Source organism: Cyprinodon tularosa, unplaced genomic scaffold, assembly GCF_016077235.1.
Source record: "Cyprinodon tularosa strain WSP-4 unplaced genomic scaffold, ASM1607723v1 ctg3, whole genome shotgun sequence".
NCBI lineage: Eukaryota > Metazoa > Chordata > Actinopteri > Cyprinodontiformes > Cyprinodontidae > Cyprinodon > Cyprinodon tularosa.
The window spans coordinates 2,869,396-2,887,756 of NW_024039007.1; the positions used below are offsets into that span (position 1 = coordinate 2,869,396).

General features: G+C 37.3%; 1 protein-coding gene across 2 annotated transcripts in view; it reads right to left on the minus strand.

Moving 5' to 3' along the window:
- tmem63c (transmembrane protein 63C) overlaps positions 1 to 18,361 on the minus strand; it is a 62,807-nt gene that overhangs the window by 6,315 nt on the left and 38,131 nt on the right. For both annotated transcript variants that reach the window (XM_038291535.1, XM_038291534.1), the window contains 15 exons: positions 17,779 to 17,866; positions 13,953 to 13,990; positions 13,289 to 13,431; positions 10,916 to 10,967; positions 10,709 to 10,817; positions 7,809 to 7,882; positions 7,620 to 7,700; positions 7,428 to 7,548; positions 7,165 to 7,298; positions 6,917 to 7,039; positions 1,624 to 1,777; positions 1,437 to 1,543; positions 823 to 909; positions 653 to 718; positions 10 to 172 (listed from right to left, as the gene is read on the minus strand). In XM_038291535.1, the coding sequence (XP_038147463.1) occupies positions 10 to 172; positions 653 to 718; positions 823 to 909; positions 1,437 to 1,543; positions 1,624 to 1,777; positions 6,917 to 7,039; positions 7,165 to 7,298; positions 7,428 to 7,548; positions 7,620 to 7,700; positions 7,809 to 7,882; positions 10,709 to 10,817; positions 10,916 to 10,967; positions 13,289 to 13,431; positions 13,953 to 13,990; positions 17,779 to 17,866 (1,540 nt within the window). The remainder of the gene's footprint in view (positions 1 to 9; positions 173 to 652; positions 719 to 822; positions 910 to 1,436; positions 1,544 to 1,623; positions 1,778 to 6,916; positions 7,040 to 7,164; positions 7,299 to 7,427; positions 7,549 to 7,619; positions 7,701 to 7,808; positions 7,883 to 10,708; positions 10,818 to 10,915; positions 10,968 to 13,288; positions 13,432 to 13,952; positions 13,991 to 17,778; positions 17,867 to 18,361) is intronic.

Here is an 18,361-nt window from a genome sequence, read left to right on the forward strand (position 1 = left end):
ATAGCCAACCCTTTTAACATGTATGCGTTCAGCCTGGGATTTGGCAAAGCAGAGTCGCAGAGCGTACACAGTCAGTGCTGGGATTCGAAGCAATTCCATAGATGTTCCAACCAGACTGGAGGTGATCACGTAGTTCACAAAGAATGCACCGTTGTCAGGAAGAAACACACACCTAAAATCAAAAAGATGCTTCTGGTTAAAATGGCTTACAGTGTTGTGCTGAAGGAACCTAAACATTTCCAGATATTTTCATGATTTGGATTTCATTAGATAGTCTAACCAATTGTAGAGTATAACAGGTGAATGAAAAGAATAATACTGCATTGCATAAGTTGGTCGTCCAAGATGCCAGACTATCCGTTCTCAGAGCTGGGTATAAGGAACTGAGTGTGCTTACCTAAACACACTTGGCTTGGCTCCAACTAAGCAACATGCTATTTAAATGAATTGAATACTTTCCATATTAAATAAACATGTTTTACACAATTTTAATCATATAATTATAAGCGATTTTTGCTGAACAGTATATATTTTTGAATCCCTTATTGAATACCAATACCTTATTGAACACTTTGACACAACCTTACTATGTGCTAAATAAAAAAAAGCTGACATTGACCTTTCAGTTTGAAATGAGAAAAAGTATCCTTACTGGAATTTGATTTCTTTCTCATCCAGAAAGTTGACGTCAAACAACCAAGTGAAGAAGAGGTCCAGACTACAAAAAAATGTATCACATAAAAAAAGGTAGAAGTCAAAAACTGCATTAGAATGAAAATAAAACTTGTGTTTTTTTTTTCGGTGTTTTTGCTGAGATTTTACCTGGACAGACCAAGTGAAGGGAGGATGATCACCATGAAGATCAGCAGCAGAAAACACTTGTGCATCGTCACTTGGTTTTCAACTGATCTGAGAGACACCAGTGGACATCGAGTCAAAAAAATTAAAAACATTGCACAATGAATGCATTTAGAAAAGTACATTTAACTGAATCAACATGTTTTAGCTCAGTTGGATTCATTCTGCTTTTTTTCCCTCCAGTAAATATCTGATTCACATTCGCTCCTTTCGCCTGCACACAAACGTTTGTGTGGGTGGTTATGTAAAGAAACAGAGCTCATAGGTGCTGAATGAAGGTTTCATCCGGATGCACAGTTGTTCCAAGCCTCTTTAAGCGAAACACAGCGAACAGAAAAAAAAATGGGAAAAAATGGCGCAGGGCAACTACAGTGCATTTCATTATTCTCTCATGAAGATCTCTATGACAACCTGCTTAGAATAACAGTGCGGGTAAAAATGACAGCGAGGGAGAGAGAGAAAAATCAAGAGAATAAAAGGAAAATACATAATAAATAGGGTTAAAAAATGACTGTTTGAAAAAGGCAAGGACTAGAAAGATTGGAATAGAACAAGAAAGTTAAGTACAGGATGGGTACCTGGTCCAGTGGCACTCAAAGAAGGCTGAGTAATAAACGATGAAAGGCAGGAGCACTGAGAACACCCAGAGCAGGAAGGTGGGAAAGAACTGAGTAATAATCGGGCTCTACAGAGAGGAGAAATATGGTTAGTCAACATGATCCAGTAAGGTCAAAGCAAAGCTCAGAAATATTAAAAAAATCTGACCCTCAAACTCTCCATGGGCTGCGTGACGTTGAACTTGTCCATGGTGTTCACAATGATGGCAGGAGTGGTGAAAAAGAAGAGCAGCAAGAAGAGGAGGATGTTGAGGAGAACACATCGGAGCCACCAGCGAGAGCCGCAGACAGACAGGTTCTCCCTGGGGAGGTCAGGGACGGGATATAAAGGTTTAGTTGAGGACCATCCAGCAGTAAGAGCAGAGGTCTCAAACATTACATGGGATCTACACTCAAAGGGTCATATGCTAAAAATAAAGAAATGGCATCTAGAAGATATGTTTCAGATTTATCAAAGCATGTTCACATACACACAAAGAAAATGTCCTTGATAAATCCTGGCTATGTGCATAAGTCTCCATGTGTTGCTTGGAATATCTCAGCTTTTTGGATGAATTGACAGAACTATTCTGTTTCCATACGTTGTTTCATACAGAAAGGTAATTAATTATTAAATATGTTTATCACCTGTGTGAGGATTTCAAGCTAGTAAGAGCCAGTCGCCACAAACCCCAGAGTGGTTAATGGCTGTAATTCATTAAAATAAAAATCTGGGGAAACTGCCAACCAAGCCTTCTATAAGACTTCATATGAAGAGAAAAATGACCATCAGCTTACTATATTTAGATGTTTAATAATCTCTTTAATTATTTTTGATCTTATAGAATCTGCAGCATAACAGAACATCTGTATTATGCTCATAATGAATAAATAACTTCCATATAATTCTCTGTCATCCATGTATGTGCAGGTAAAAACCTAAGATTACCTACCTGTTAAAGGTATAGTGGAGGATTTTCTCAAATTTTTGAGAAGACCCACCCTCTCCACTTAAAAAAAAAAAAAATGCAAATGCACAACCCTGTACCTGCTCCAGGAAGGGAACACCTATTAAATGCATGCCAGAACCTGCACAAACCCATTTCTCCTCCTGCACACTCTGTTTAAAAGTTGCTGTTCTCATAGCTGATACAAGTTAATTGTGTCAGAACATCCACTCTAACCCCTAAATCCCTCAATCACTATAAAGAGTGGGACAATATACTGGACTTTATAGTGAACTCAGGTAACTAACTGTTCAGACAGATGATCACTGCTTATTGCCCCCTGTTGGTCACGTAACTCCTCCTTCTGCCTGGTGCCTGCACATCTTTGTTATTAGTCGCAGCCGTCGGATAGCGGCAGCCTATTGTGACATTTTCAAAGTACCGTGGCGAGAAGGGTGAGCTTCAATGGCTGTCTGAAACCGTAGCTCACCACAGATATACGCCTGAAAGTGCGCATACTCAGAAAAAAAAGATAGCTAACTGGGAACGTAGGACAGCCTTATGTAAACATATCACCTGAATGACTGACAATTAGGAGTTATTTTGATAATCCACCCACAAAAACACCATTTTCCACTATACCTTTAAGTATGGTAATATGCAATTACCTTTCACTGCACTTTAATTTAGATAGCTTCTGGCCAAACTCTATTTATTCATTTTATAGTAAAACCCATCTGTATATATGCTATTGTACATAACTGTAAAAACATTTTTTTAATAGTAATATCCATCTGTATATTATATTTGGTACATATCCAGCTGTAAATTTAGTTCATAACACCAGTGATCTATATATTATATTCATAGTATGCATCTCTATACTCATTCAGTAGAAATACCCACGTCCTGTATTTATGGAACCATTATTTATCCTGCACTTGCTGCTTTTGCACTTCTGGTTAGACCTAAACTGCATTTCGTTGCCTTATACCTGTACATGTGTAATGACAATAAAGTTGAATCTAATCTAAAATGGTAGATAGATTACATTACTTTAGTTTACCATTGGTGATGAACAGAAAGGGTGTTGGTTCAGTCTCTCCTATGTTCGCCCCCGTTCAGCAAACAGATCCAAAAGCAATGCTTTAGGCAGTCTGATTGGCGGATAAACCAGTCATCGTCATGGGACAGGAAATCTTGCTTAGCCTTAAGAATGCTCTCCTTCCTGCAGAGCAGGACCCACCATGCACCATTCTGTCAGATTCCCAATGGTACTTGGTTTTTTTAAAGTAGTGTGAATGCCTCACAACTTGTTAAATGTGCGTCTTGATCTGTGCTACAAATCATTGGGAAGAGAAATGTGAGGGTGAAAAACGACATTTAAATAATGAGCATTGTTTAATTAAACATTTGAGCTACTATATGGCCTTTGCTTATTTATTTAACAGCTCCTTATGTATATGGATATGGATATGGTTCACCAGTGCAAACCAGTTTGCATGCTTATCATCTGTTTTGCCATTTTCACCTTTTATTTAAAATGTGCTTATGCAGGGGTCTGAGTTGATATTAGAGACCAGACGATTCCACCCCAAGTTTGATTTTGGTAGATCACAACCATACACAAGTAACCAGCTGATTTCCTAAGATGTGGTATGTAGAGAAGTAGGTTGGAAGCAAAAAGCTTGGCACACTGGATTTGATCACCTCTTTAGGTCATCTCTATAGCAAAGCATCAAAAAGACAGTTTTCCAAATGCAAAGACTGGTTACTAAGATGATCGCATTTTAGATGATTCACATTTCTTTCCCAGAGTCCCAAATATGCCAAAAATGTAAGGCTTGATTATGGGTTGACGTCTCCAAATTGCGTGAGAAACTCTGAAAAGTATGTGTTAGACTTAAAAACTGTTTTGTTGTGGGTTTCCTTTGAGTGCTCCAGTTTCTTCCAACAGTGAAAAGACATGCAGATTAGAAAAGATTACATCTGTTGTGCTGAGACTGTGACTTTACTCCATAAAGGATTTAAAGTGCATGCTGGGGTAAAAGAGTTTATTCTGCTGCTGTTGTTAACCAGACGCTTAAATGAAATCTCTTTCACATCTAGTTTAGAATATTAAAAGTATTCATAAAAGTCACCTTTTTTACACTGCATCACATCAAAATAAAAAATGTCAGTGTATTTCCTTGATACTTCTAACCTAATTTTTTTTTACAGATCAGTGCTTCTATGTTCCTTTCATATTTCTGCTTCTGTCTCTTTGAACACAAATCAGCCACGGCAGAAGGCTGTTAAAACTGATCCTGGTTCTGCTGGAGGTTTCCTCCTGTTAAAAGGGAGTTTTTCATCTCCACTGTCGCTTCATGCATGTGCAGTGTGAGGAATTGCTGCAGAATCAACTACTCAATGCAAATGTCACTACAGGGAAAGCAAGTCCTGCAGAGTAAATGACTTCATGCAGTCAGCTGATTTCCCTTAATTAGAGAACTTTGAATCAATCTAACTCCATGATCTGACCTTATTGTCTCTATAAAATGCCTTAAGATGACATGCGTTGTGAAATTTGAGCTATGTAAATAAAGTTAAATAAAATGACATAGGCACATTATTTAGTGCCCGATTCAGAAATGAAAGTATAATCACACATGATTTCAAAATTTATTTAAGAAAAATAATCACAAAAATATGCATTGTGCACAAGACCATTCCCTCAACAGGATAGTATGTTCAGGGTGAGGTAAAGATTTTTTTTTGCCACTGAGCATTTAGCAGACATGCAAAAAAGTTTAGATTACTCTAATCTAACCAGAATAGCTTTTTCATATATTCACTGTGTCTCCTACCAGATTAGTCGCAAGCTTTAAGAGAGATTTATAGTACATTTTTTTTCTTTTAATTAAATAATTTTTTTAAGCTGTGGATTTCACATGCAGTGACCTTTAACTTGGCCATCTTAGTTGGACCATCATGTCTAGGTAGGTTTGCATATTTGCGATGCAGAGGTGGGTAGAGCACCCAAAAAGTTAACTAAATTAAGAGCAACATTACTTCAAACTTTTTATTTTGTTGTATCAAAACATCTGATTTATATATATATTAAAAAAAGACTGACGACTACATGCAAATTCTGGTATTCTAAAGACTAAAGCAATAATACCAAATAAATGTGATGATTACAACATAAATTCCCATTTTCCCCAACTTGTTTTAACATAAAAATGAAAAAAATACTCTAAGTAAGTAGATGTATATTTGTTGAACAGGGTAAAGAACTTCTTCTGACAACATCTACTGTTCACTCAGTATTCACCTAATCGCTGAAAGGTATAGAGGACAAGCTTTTATCTACGGGTGGATCATCTAATTAAGTGGTCCTCCTAATTGTCAATCATTCTGGTGATATGTTTACCTAAGGCCGTCCTACGTGCTCATTCCTTTGACTACATTTTTCTGCGCATACAGACTTTCAAGCGTATATGTGTCATGAGCTATGGTTATACACAGTCATTGAAGCTCAACTTTCTCACTGCGTTTCTTTGAAAATGGCTGAGAGTCATAAGAGAAAACGTGTCTATGAAGTGTATGAGAAGAAAAGAGAGGAGGCAGATATATTCCAGAATGCTTTGCACGGAGAGCTCTCCTCGCAAAGCTATAAAGTCCACTATATAGTCCCCTCTCTATATAATGATTGTGGGTTTAGGAGTTAGAGTGGACGTCCGGGCACAGTAAGCTTGTATAAGCTATGAGAACAGCAATATTTAAACACAGCGTGCACGAGGAGAAATGGGTTCGTGCATACGTTTAATAGATGTTCCCTCTCCGGAGCAGGTACAGGGTTGTGCATATTCATTTTTTTTTTGGAAAGTATGGAGGATTTTCTTGTATTTTTGAAAAGACCCACCCTCTCCACCTAAAAGAAATGCATGTGCATTTTGCAAGGGAATGGGTTAAATGCAGAGAGGGAATTTTGTTGCGCTGTACTTGTGACCGTGTAATGACAATAAAAAAAAAAAAAAAAAAAGCCTGACTACTTACTATCCAACTCTGTTTAGATAATCAAATCAAATAAAATCAACAGCGTTCTCTGAAAGACATATATGTATTATTTTTCTTATAACCTCATTGTGCTATAATTTACTCCATGACATTCCCACTAACCAGAGTGCTGTATCCATTGGTCTTTATGATGCAGTTTAATCACTAATGTTTCCCTAACTGACATCTGTGGTCCTTTACTGTAGGGCTGTCATACATTATACTTTTACATGACTAATTAAGGGATTTCTGAATGCACATGGATACGGTGGGTTTTATTTATGGAGAACAAAGTAAACTTTAATGAATACAAATTTACACCAAACCTTTCAAAGTTTTACTTACAAAAATATTTTAAACTATGTGCTTTTTTCCCTTCGACTTACAACCCTTCAGCTCATAAAATCCTGACAAGATAAAAGAGGTGTTTGGTAACAACCTAGGTTATGTGTAAAACTGTGAATTTCTGGTACTCACCAGATGATGTCACTTGGAGCAGGTGCATAGCTGACCCCCCATCTGTGCGACTGCACCACAGTAGTGATGCTGGACTGCTGGGGTCTTCTACGGCAGCGCACACGCCTGTAGTCCTTCACAATGCTGAAAAACAAACAAAGACAACTGTAAAAAAACTAAACAACAACAAACAAAAAAAAAACAGCATGAACATTACATCACTCTCTTTAGATGAGAGGACCTTAGGTTTTAACCTGCAGATTACTCACACAGCTGTCATTCTCTCATCTCTAAGAGTCACAAAGGCGATTCCCAGCCTTTTCATGGTGATCCGCTGCTTCTCTGCGTTGAACTCATCTGTGCGCTTCTCCTCTAATTCGCTGTAGTACTGTTCTGCATCTACCTGCAAAAAAATTATACTGCAAACTTCAAAAACCTTAAATTGCACTACTGAGACACTTTTATTTTTGCATTGCAGTGCCATCAAGTGGTAAAACTCTCCCCATGCAATGAGTATAGTCTTTTCACCTACCTTCTCAAAGCCACATATGTTGCAACAAAATATCTGTGCACACGGATGGGTCATGATCATGACCTTCCCATCTTTTTGGGACTTAGTAGCAAAATAGAGCCTGCCTTTCATTGCTTTACGCCTGCAAAATACACAAAACATTTTACTCCACATCTAAATGTTGCCGTCTACTTGGGTGAGAGGTCAATTTACCTTTCTAAGTCCAGCTTCATCAGTTTGTGAACGTCAAAGCAGAAGCGGATGTCCGTGACTGTGCAGCTGGGGTACGCCTCGCTGGAGGGTAAAGGTTTAAAATCGATGAATAGATCAGAAAGGTGAATATAAAACAAAATAAAGGAGGTAATTTAAGCCAAAAGGCTACAAGAGAAGATAAATAATTACTGGAAGTGTTTGGTGATGAGTCCTGGGTCTGAGATCTCTCTGGGTATGGAGGTGATCATCAGGGTCCTGGAAGCCTAAAACATGAGCAGCAAGTTTTAGTTTTTTTTGCTGTGAAAGTGTGACAAAGTGGTTCAGTTTGTGTTCAACACTTGTCCCTTATTCTTATTTCTGATTCATAATTCTTAAATTTAAACATTAGTTTGCAACTTTGTTTCACTTTCTATTAGGGTTTGTTTCCGTTAGCATTATGTTGCAGTTTCCATCTATTTATATGTTTAGGTTAAGGCTACTACTTCTGGACTATTGGTTGAACTTGTGTATTTTGTTTCCTTTTAATTAATTATTCTTTGTCCCAGTATTTCCTGCTAAAATGGCTGGAGGATGTCATCGATGACCTTCCTAGTGTCTGTTTCATAAAGCATGTTTACCGAAAACTCTACATTGTCTAAACCTGAAAACAGGGAAACTCTGAGATTTTCCACAACCTTTGTTTCAGTCACAGTAGTAACTTTCTCCCCAGAGCTAACCTGGTCAGTAGCAGGTTTTCTTCAGTAAACTAGAGTGTCCTCTGTCTCCACTCTCCTTGGAACCAATCACGCTGTTTTATTTCCTGATAGTCAGATTTTTGTCATAGTTTTGTGCATAAAATATAGAGAATATATATATATATATGTAACATTCACTTCCTCTGTTGGTGACATTACTGTAGGTTTTAAAAGCAAACATTGCATGTCCATTTGACGAAGATCTTAGAATGATTGGCACGTTTCCACAGAGGATTAGGAATGAATAGGGACAGGATTCTAGAACTCAGCTGACAGGGCATGAGATTACTTGTTTTTGGTTTGCGGATCATTTTATTCTATTCAGTTATACTTACAGTACATGAAGAACTATTAAAATAATTTTCCAATTATACATAAATAGAATTAATAATTCAGTGGGGGAAAAGGAATTGAGGAAGGATTAGAATTGACTCTATGATAACAACCAAAAGAGCCTACTGGCACAATCTGAAGCCATTCTATAGGACTGATAGCCACTTATTTAAGCCATTTCTAAAAAAAATTACTTCAGATCATCAGGAATGGTTGTCAGAGTTAAAAGTAAAAAATAAAAATCATCAGAAGAGTCTGGATCCAGTAGCTGATGCTGGTTTTTTTTGTTGTTTGTTTATTCACCTTGCTGATCCTTGACCTTACTACCTCACAGAATGTACCATTATCAGTACAAAGACAGTTTTTTTTTCTATACAGAGGAATCAAAATGTTGTGCCACAGAAAATTTTCTCATATTGACATATTTACATGGAAAACATACATGTATGACAATATATAGTCCTGTGAAAAAGCTCCTTAAAAAAAATTATTCAACAGCCTTGGATATCTGGAAAAAAAAGCCAACAGCTTAAGCTTTGTCCTTTTTGGCCCATATTGTTATGCATGTTTTAGATTTGTCTCTGCTTTCAAAACACCTGATTCTATAATTGCATTCATTCTACCTCCTCAGCAAACATCAAGGGCAACACAAGCCTGTTAATTATTCATTAAAATAAGTCAGGAGTGTGAAAACAAGAAACTCTTTGCACATCAAGAAAAATAGATCCTAAGGACCAGGATAATAAAACTACCTTATCCAAGAGTTTTTATCTGTGAGATGTTTCAGGGGGTCCTTTCTAATACAGCCCACTCCATGGTGTCCTGGTAGGATTAGACTGGACGAAATCTAATCTTATTAGGCTTGGAATAAATCCTAATCAGAATGTGATTTTAACCATCCCATTCTATGTTTATTGTGTTCTTGTTTCAACCAGCTCTTTGTTGATTTTGGATCATTTTCATGATGATGATGATGATTAAGGGAAGTGGCGGCCTAGTGGTTGGGGCATAGGGCTTTGAATCCTGAGATGGGGAGTTTGATCCCCCAATCCCCCAGACTGCCACTCTGGCGCCCTGAGCAAGACCCTTAACCCCACACTGCTCCCCGGGTGCCGCACAATGGTAGCCCACTGCTCCCCAAGGGGATGGGTTAAATGCAGAGATAAATTTCTCCAATGTGAGATCAATAAAGTTCAATTTATTATTATTTATTTATTTTTATGCGGCATCTGTTTTTAGCCTGTTTTTTTTTTTTTTTTCTTACAGAAGGTCTCACATTTTCTTCAAGCATCCTCAGTAAAACAGCAGAAATCTTGTTGGAATCTAAGATGTGTTGGCCCTGTTCCACCGCAGCAAAGAATCCAGACCATGAATCTTCCAGCTCCATGCTGTTCAGCGTTCATGGACTGCAGCATTTAATTATGGCATTCTAATATTTTCATTTTAGAAATATTTCTCCAATAAAGAGTATTTGTGAAAGCCTTGTCTTTTTTTTTTTATCTCTCTTTTGGCAAACTCAAACAAGAGGGGTAGGGCTTTTTACAGTGTTTGTTGCTCAATTTGTTTTTTGTTGTGTTTTTTTTTTTTTTTTTAGTTGGTTATCTTTTTTCAGGTGTTTTCCTCTATTTTTGGTTTTATCTAAGTTAAAAACAAGCCTATTATATGGGACATGTTTTTTTTCTCCCCAAATAATCGAGACAAACATCTAGAGCCAGATGTCTTTTCCTCTGAAAACCACAGAATCACAGTGAGAACATGCAAACTCCACACAGAAAGAGGCATCTTGTAAAGAACGATGACCTCATTCCTGCAGTTACAGAGAAAACCACAGCAAAAACAACCTTAATCTTTGTTTACTCCTGATGCTTATTGATTCCTCTAGAACTATTTTATTAAAGTACACATTTTAGAATAAACCCGAGAAAAATAACCACATGTCTGAAGGTTTTGTGATAATTATTTGTATGTAACAATGCCTAATATTTCCATAGACATTGTGGATATGATGCAATGCAGACAGACCTTCTCATCCTCTCTGTGCTCCAGCCTTGCTGAGTGGTGAGCCATCGACACCAGAGTGATGATAAAGTAAACCAAAGCAAAGACGCTGTGCAGCCAAAGAAAACTGTCCCTTTGAAGCACAAAACAACACATCAGTGACACCAACTATGTTAACAGCTCTGGTTAGTTTCATGACATTTGATGTCATCCAAGCTGTCTTTCACTTACTTTGCGCTAACATTAGCCAGGGTCGTCCTTCCAAAGTCTTTGGGGCTGTCTCCTGTAGAAATAATCACACATGACATATATTTCAGACTGGTGGAAAATCCCACCACTTTTATTCTGCAGGGCGAGACACAATTAAGGCAAAGTCATGTTCATCTATATGAATTTTACACAATGTCCTCACATCCCAGTCTGGGATAATTTGGGCCAGCCTTTGTTTACCGTTGCTATGGCAGCCTCAATTGGTTTATGTAAAAAGAGGGTAACGCAATGGGCCATAACATGACAACGAGCAGCTTTCAAAAAAGTTTCTGCAAGCTGTCTATTTCCCGGTCCCTGTCTTTATCCTTTTGTGTTCCTACAAAATAAATACACAGCTTGGATTTATGGTGCTTTTTAAGAGCTGGTTGTGTATACCAACCCTCTCCTTACACCTGTTGGTGTGCTTTAGCGGGAGATGAGGCAGTTCTTTTTGTAAAAGCCTAAAGGACACCACTAAATTCTTTATGTATTTCACAGACATGTTGTGTGATAGAACAATAGAGACTTGATTATCTTATGAATAAAAAAATAAAGTGTGACCCACATTTTTATTTGCCCATTTAAATCAGATCTTCATTGCAATAATATATCTCGGTGTAAGTTTCATTTAGAAACTGTATTCTTTACCCGTTCTTGAAAAAAAAAACAAACAAAAAAAACGTATCCATCAGTCCAAAAGTTTTGTCCAGTAGGTATATTTAGGTCTGGGCAATGAGACAGCCATACTAACACTAAGGCTCGGTTTATTCCCTCTGCTGTTCAGCTGCTAAACTCTACTGGGAAAAGCAGATAGTCATATGCTGCATGCATATAGGCCTACGCTGTTATTCATCCTCTGCACTGCACATATTTATTTATTTATCCACCTTACTTTTATCCTTTTTTAATATATATTTTATGTGTTTCTTGTGTTTTTATGTGTAAAGTGTGAATATGTGTGTGAAAGGTGTACTACTACTGCACAAAAATTGCCCACACTGGGACAGATAAAAGCTACTGAATTGAACTAGCATATTTTCAATGTTCTTCCAGCTTTAAAAAAAATTGAGAATTACGCCTTGTTGGAAGGTAATATTTTTATTACTCTGCTTATTTTATTAATATTCTAAAGTCTTACTTTGCCTATATCAGTTTTCTTTTTCCAGGCCTTCCCTTTATTTTATTTCATCCATCCTCCTGTCAACTTTAACAAACAACTAAGGCATCCTCACACTATTTCATACCATGATTCTGCCACCAAAGTCTTTTTTTGTAGGGATGTTGTGCTTAGGGGGATGTACAGTACCTTGCATGGCTTATGTTAAGGTTTAAATTGGAGACTTTATTGCTTTCTTCTTTCTTAATTACCATAAAAATTAGATGTTTGAGCTGTAGAACTCAGATTATCTCGCCTGGGCTTTGTATCTCTAGTCCCTGGGCTACTTGTTAGTAAATGTTCTCCCTGTTAAGTTAGGAGGATGGACAGGTTTCAAATTTAATGAAATTTTAAATGCATTGATACAAATGAAAAATTGTTTCACACTGTAAAACAGTTAAGCTAAAGTAAAAAGAAACTTAAGTAGAAATGCACCGATCTGATACCTGAATTGGATATCAATACTGACTGATTAGCTGGATCAGATATAACTGATTTAATATCAGATATTGGAACTCCAATCTAGTGCACTTTAAATGGAACTGTTTTTAATCCTGTTTATCTGTCAATAAATTATATAAAGTACATTTATATCTGTTTTAGTATGATAACTTTTTTTTAACAAAGTTTATATCAAGGCCCAAGCCTTCACTCACACGGCAAGATATAGGGTTCATCCATCAGCAGTTGAATCATTATCAAATATCAGCCAATAAACTCAGCCCCAGGTATCGACATTGGATTGTGCACCTCAATGTGATATTTTGTGATTTAAAGATTGTACTTTTTTTTGTAATATTTACTTGTACTTTTTAAGTTTACCTTTTTATGTATTATGTATTATTTGTAAAGTGACCTTGAGTGTAAAGAAAGGCGCTGTTAAATAAAATGTATTATTATTATTATTATTATGTCTTCTACTGGTATATTTACTAACCTTGTGAGGACCTTACAGGCCTTATGGAGATTATTGTCTGGGTTTATGTTGCGGATTGATGTTTGTAAAGGATGTGGGCTTAGAGCCAGGTTGTGAATCAACTTTAAGGTTAAGAATATACAGGTAACGTTTAGGGTTGGTATCAATGTAATGTCTTGCTATGGGTATGAAATATTTAGAATGCTGCTTCCTGAGGCTAGTGGTATTTTTTGGCTTTTTACAAAGGTTTCTTATCAGATAATTGCCTAATCAACCATCATACCTTGAAGGTTCCCTGAAAAGTTGACGGGCAGGATTACAGCCAAAGACAGCAGGGAAACCACTGTCATGAGTAGCATGATGTGGCGCTGAAAGGACAGGTATGTGACTGCATCGATGCCGCACTTGCTGCGGATCTCCTCGTCCCTGAACACACACAATAAAACATCTGAGACCGAGTTTTATAGATGAAAAGAATTGTAACTGGCAGACAGTCTAGGTTTAACCAGTACCTAAAGGGCCGCCATAACACTTGGCTTATGTTTGAGCCTTAAGATTTAGCCAAATCAAAGGGAAAGTTCAGAAAACCCAGAAAGACATTAGAACAAAGGGGTAAGCAGTGCATGCTGGTCTGAATGCAGCCAACACATTATGAACTCTCAGGGTGGGATCGTTCTTCCCTAGAGATCCTTGGGTGAGCCGCTGACATAGAAGCTAAAAACAGAAGCTACCACTGTACTATGGAAACCATGGATACCATCAAAACGGCGGCTTTTACAACAATAATGTGCAGTCAAAATTCAGAAGCAAAAAGCCACAAAAGCCCAGATGGGTTTACTTAGCTGTTAAAAGAGATGTAGCATAGACTTTACATTGGGTAGTGACATCAGCGGAGATTAGAGGAGGATAAAAATAATTTCAGAACCAACTGCTGTGTGTTAACTTACTTCATATGGTAAAGAGATGAAAGCCATGAGCAGAAGCCCTGGAATGAGAAGAGAATCATAAAACTAAAGGCAAACAACATGCTACATGTGGAAACATGCGTGCGCCTTACATGAGGTCTGCAGTGTGACAAAGAGATGGGGATTTAATGGGTCTAGGCTGGTGCTGTAATCAGTTCAGTGCCGCCTCGGCTCTGTGTGGGCACAGGCGGCTGACTCCTGTCTGACTCTTTGACTTGCAGTGTTATAAACAGGCAGGGAGTGACCCTAGTCTGTCACACAGGTGTCACAGGGAGTCACAGACAGTTCAGTGAGTCATGGTCCAAACAGTTGGGGCCGCACCATCTCAAGCAAACTGGGCCTCATCATGAAAAACTCAGCATGCATGTTTTTGTAGGCACGAAAATAGATTCAGCAAATTAACAGTGACACATTGGTGTAATTACTCTAAATAAACCTGTGTGAGACTGGTCGTCTGTGCAGTATCTTTGGTAGTGGTAATGATAGTATTTCTTAAAAATATTGTGCAGGGTGTTGATGGCTGGACTCCACCAGTCTCCTCCTCCTTTACTCACATTTGTTTATCCTAATTATAGTATTACTGACTCAAAGGGAGAGGAGCAGCATGGAAGCAGGTCCACTCATTCCATGGAACGGTTAGCCATCCTTTTAAGAGTTAACAAGTTAGTGCTATAGTTTCACACTCATGGTGGTCTGATCGGGTTAAGGTTACACTAATTTGTCAATTGGTGGTGACCACGAGCTTCTATAAAGTATGCACTGTGACAGAAGTATGTTAAAGAGTGAGAAAGTATGTTTTTTAACCTGTATTTGAGTAATCTATTTGCAGAAACATTGTGTCACATCTGTGGATTCATCTTTTTAAGGTGCATTGTGCAAGTTTAAAAGTCTTTTTTTTTTCTTTTTCATAAATGCCATTTGAATTGTATGATGTGTAAAAGGAGCTTTCCTCAACCACAGTTGCATCTATAGGTTACATTACTCAGTTAATTAGAGAGTGATGGAGCCAAATTCTTTAGGTGTGTGTGTGTGTGTGTGTGTGTGTGTGTGTGGGGGGGGGGGGGGGGTTGAGCTGCAATATGTTGAATTTCTGCTGCAGCAAGAGAACAGGTGTGACATTTTTTGTAAATCACAAAATACCAACCAGAAGGGCACCTTAAACCCCTTCACAGACTCCACACAAGAGTAAAAAAAAATGTTTTCTGTAGTGCAATGAAAGGGACCACACTGAAGTCTGACCTGCAATGGATTAAGACAAGGGTCTGCAACCCGTGGCTCTGGAGCCACAGGGGCTCAGACACTATACAATGGTTCTCAATCACTTTGGCTAAAAATGAGAAAGAGGCAGCTAATTTTGAGAAATATTGATATACTATCAAATGTAATTTCTCCACTGATTAATTGCATTGCATTTCTAAAATAAATCAACTGTACATATAACAGAAATATAAAATTTGATCTTTTATACATGGAGAAAATTGTGTTTTTTAAAAAAGTGTTACAAAATAATTTCAGCAAAACCAGTGAAAAAGAAGTTTATTCTCTTTTCAGGAGTTTCTTCCTTCATCTTAAAACCTAAAATTCTAAATGGCACAGTGAAGATTTACAATTGACAAATCTCCTGTTGTAGATATTTTTAAAACATAAGTAATCTTTTTTTCTTTTTAAAAAAAGGGTAATGTAATGTTTGCAGCTCTAAACTAGTTGCATTAGCTGGACTGATGTCAGAAAATCGCTCTTTGGAATGCAAAGGTTGCAGACCCCTGGATTAAGCAGGAGCAGTTGGCCCTTTCTTTGGCTAAAAAGGTTAGAGGCTCTGTTTAAATAAGCATTATCAATAACTTTCTTAGAAGACGTTAAGCCTCTAAAAAGAGACCTGCTGTGTTCTGCAGTGGCAGACTGCAGGGCTCTTTACTTCCTGCGCAATACTGGTGTCATTTCAACTTGTCAACAGAGGAGGCAAACCTCTGGAGCTTGCACTGTGCTCCTTTAAAATCAGTTGGTACGCACATTTAAAAAAATAAATAACTAATAAAAACAATTATTTGGCTAGTTTTAACTCAAATCCAAGAAACAACATATAAGAAGAACAAAAGCTTTTACAACAATACCCTGCCAAAGTATTGATACCCCATAAGCTTCACATTTTGTGACTTTTACGTATTTTTTCAGGACTGTGTTGGGGGACCAACACATACAACAGGGTCTATGTGTGCTTTTTTTCTAAGTTTAAATCCAGCAGCTCTGTGGAGACTTCAGAGGTTTGTGAGCAAACAGACTAATGAAAACCAAGGAACAAAGAGGACAGGTCAGGGAAAAGAGCAGACAGACACCATCTCCATGATGAAACATGGTGGTGGTAACATTATGCTATCTGGATGATTTTCTTCACCAGCATCATGGAAGCTGGATAGAGTTAATTTGTAAACTGAATAGTACTATATTTAAGGCTATCCTGAAAGAAAAACTGGAGGAGTCTGGAAAACTCTTAAAACTGGGTTGAGGTTAAATCTCTAGCAAAGCAATAATCCTCAACCTACACCCAGAGGTGTAAGGATCAGATTAAAGCATATTTGTAGAATGCCCAGAGCTCAAAGATTTTAATTGAGATTTTGTTTTAACACAGTAAAACTGACACTGAAAGACACTTTTGTCTAATTTGACTGAGCTTGAGCTGCTTTACAAAGAACAATTTGCGGAAATATAATTACTGTACTGTAAAGAGATGTATCAATATATCAGAGACAGGCTCCAAAAATAATCATACATTAAAAAATTGTCCATCAAAACCAAGTCTTGCATTCTGGTATCTAGACAAAAGTACATTTGATCTTATTTTGAGGTTGATATATTAGGCAAGAACAGATTCTTTTAGATTATTAATCTTCATTGGAGAAAATTATATTCTGAATCAGTAGAATAATCATCCAGTGCAGTAAGGCAATTATGCTTGGTAGGATTTCTTGAAATTACAGTATATTTAAAAAAATAAGAAGTCTTAACAAGTAGACTTGTTTTAATGCACTCGCAGATTATTACACTTATTTTTGAGTAGAATTTTCTCAAAAGAAGATTAATAATCTGACAAATCTGCTCTGTATTAGTACATTAATCTCATATAATAAGATCAATAGGACTATGGACACTTTTTTGAGTGGAGCTCAAATCACATTGAAACTTGGATTTAAAAAGTATAGACTTTTGAAGGCCTGAAAACAAATGCAAGCCACACTTTTCAGATTTGAACATTGTTGTATCTTGCCTTTCATCTATAGACTGTGGCTTCAAACCCCCATGACCCTAATGAATAAGTAGCAGAGTATGGATGAATGTTATTATTACTTCAAATCTTTGCACTGTTCTTTGTTGGAGTCTGACATAAAATTCCAATTAAAAACATTTATGCTTATGGCTATCAATCAATAATTAAAATAGCAAAGGGTAGGAACACTTCAGAGAAGCACAAGAACACAAATGCACCCATTGTTGTGACAGATACACAGGCACATGTGAACTAAAGGTAGGTTAATGTTGTTTTATTTTGTTACTTTTAGTGTTATACTTAAAAGCGTAAAAGGGAAAAAAATTTAACCCTCAACAAAAATATTTTAGATCTCAAATACAAGTTTTTTGTTACGACAAAGAAGACAAAATAATATTTTAATAAAGGAAATATTTTATTTGGTATTTGGATCTTTTGAAAGAGCAACAGTCTGGGTAATGCAATTTGCTATAAAGCAGGTTATGCAATAAAATTTGTGTTTTTTTTTTTTTTAGCTTCAGTATAATTAATGATTCTAAAACTCACCATGTCTTTTATCTCAGAGTCTGAGGGGCTGGACTCCGAGGGAGACTTCTCCTTTTCACTCGGTTCTCCATAAAACAGGGATGTAAGACTGAGGGGGACAAGAAGGAACAGAATAACCTTTTTCTAACCGTCAATTCTGACCTTTTCAATGCACAGAAAAACAAACGCTGTGCACCAGGGGTTCCAAAATAAGCAGGACATCAACAACAAGCAGGCAAATGTGATCAAGTCTGTGATAATCAGTCTCCAGGCTTCACAGCTGATGGTTTAGCAGATGGCAAATGAAGCAGTGCAATTCAATTACAATAAGACAGGGCCGCTTGGTATTACAGACAGATGCCGTCCAGCCCTGCACAGCAAAACTGTCTCCATTCAGGCAGAATCAATCAAGCTCATGATGCAGGACGAGTTGAAGAAAACCTACAAAGAAGCTTCATTTCACAGCCTTAAATCATATTCCAAATACTGATCATTGTGCTTATGTCGATCGGCCTTCATTCTGATAGGAATAATCCTGGAGGCGTTTGACATCACCCAATCCACAACATTTCAAAGAGATTGAAAAAATATAATAATGTCTTTG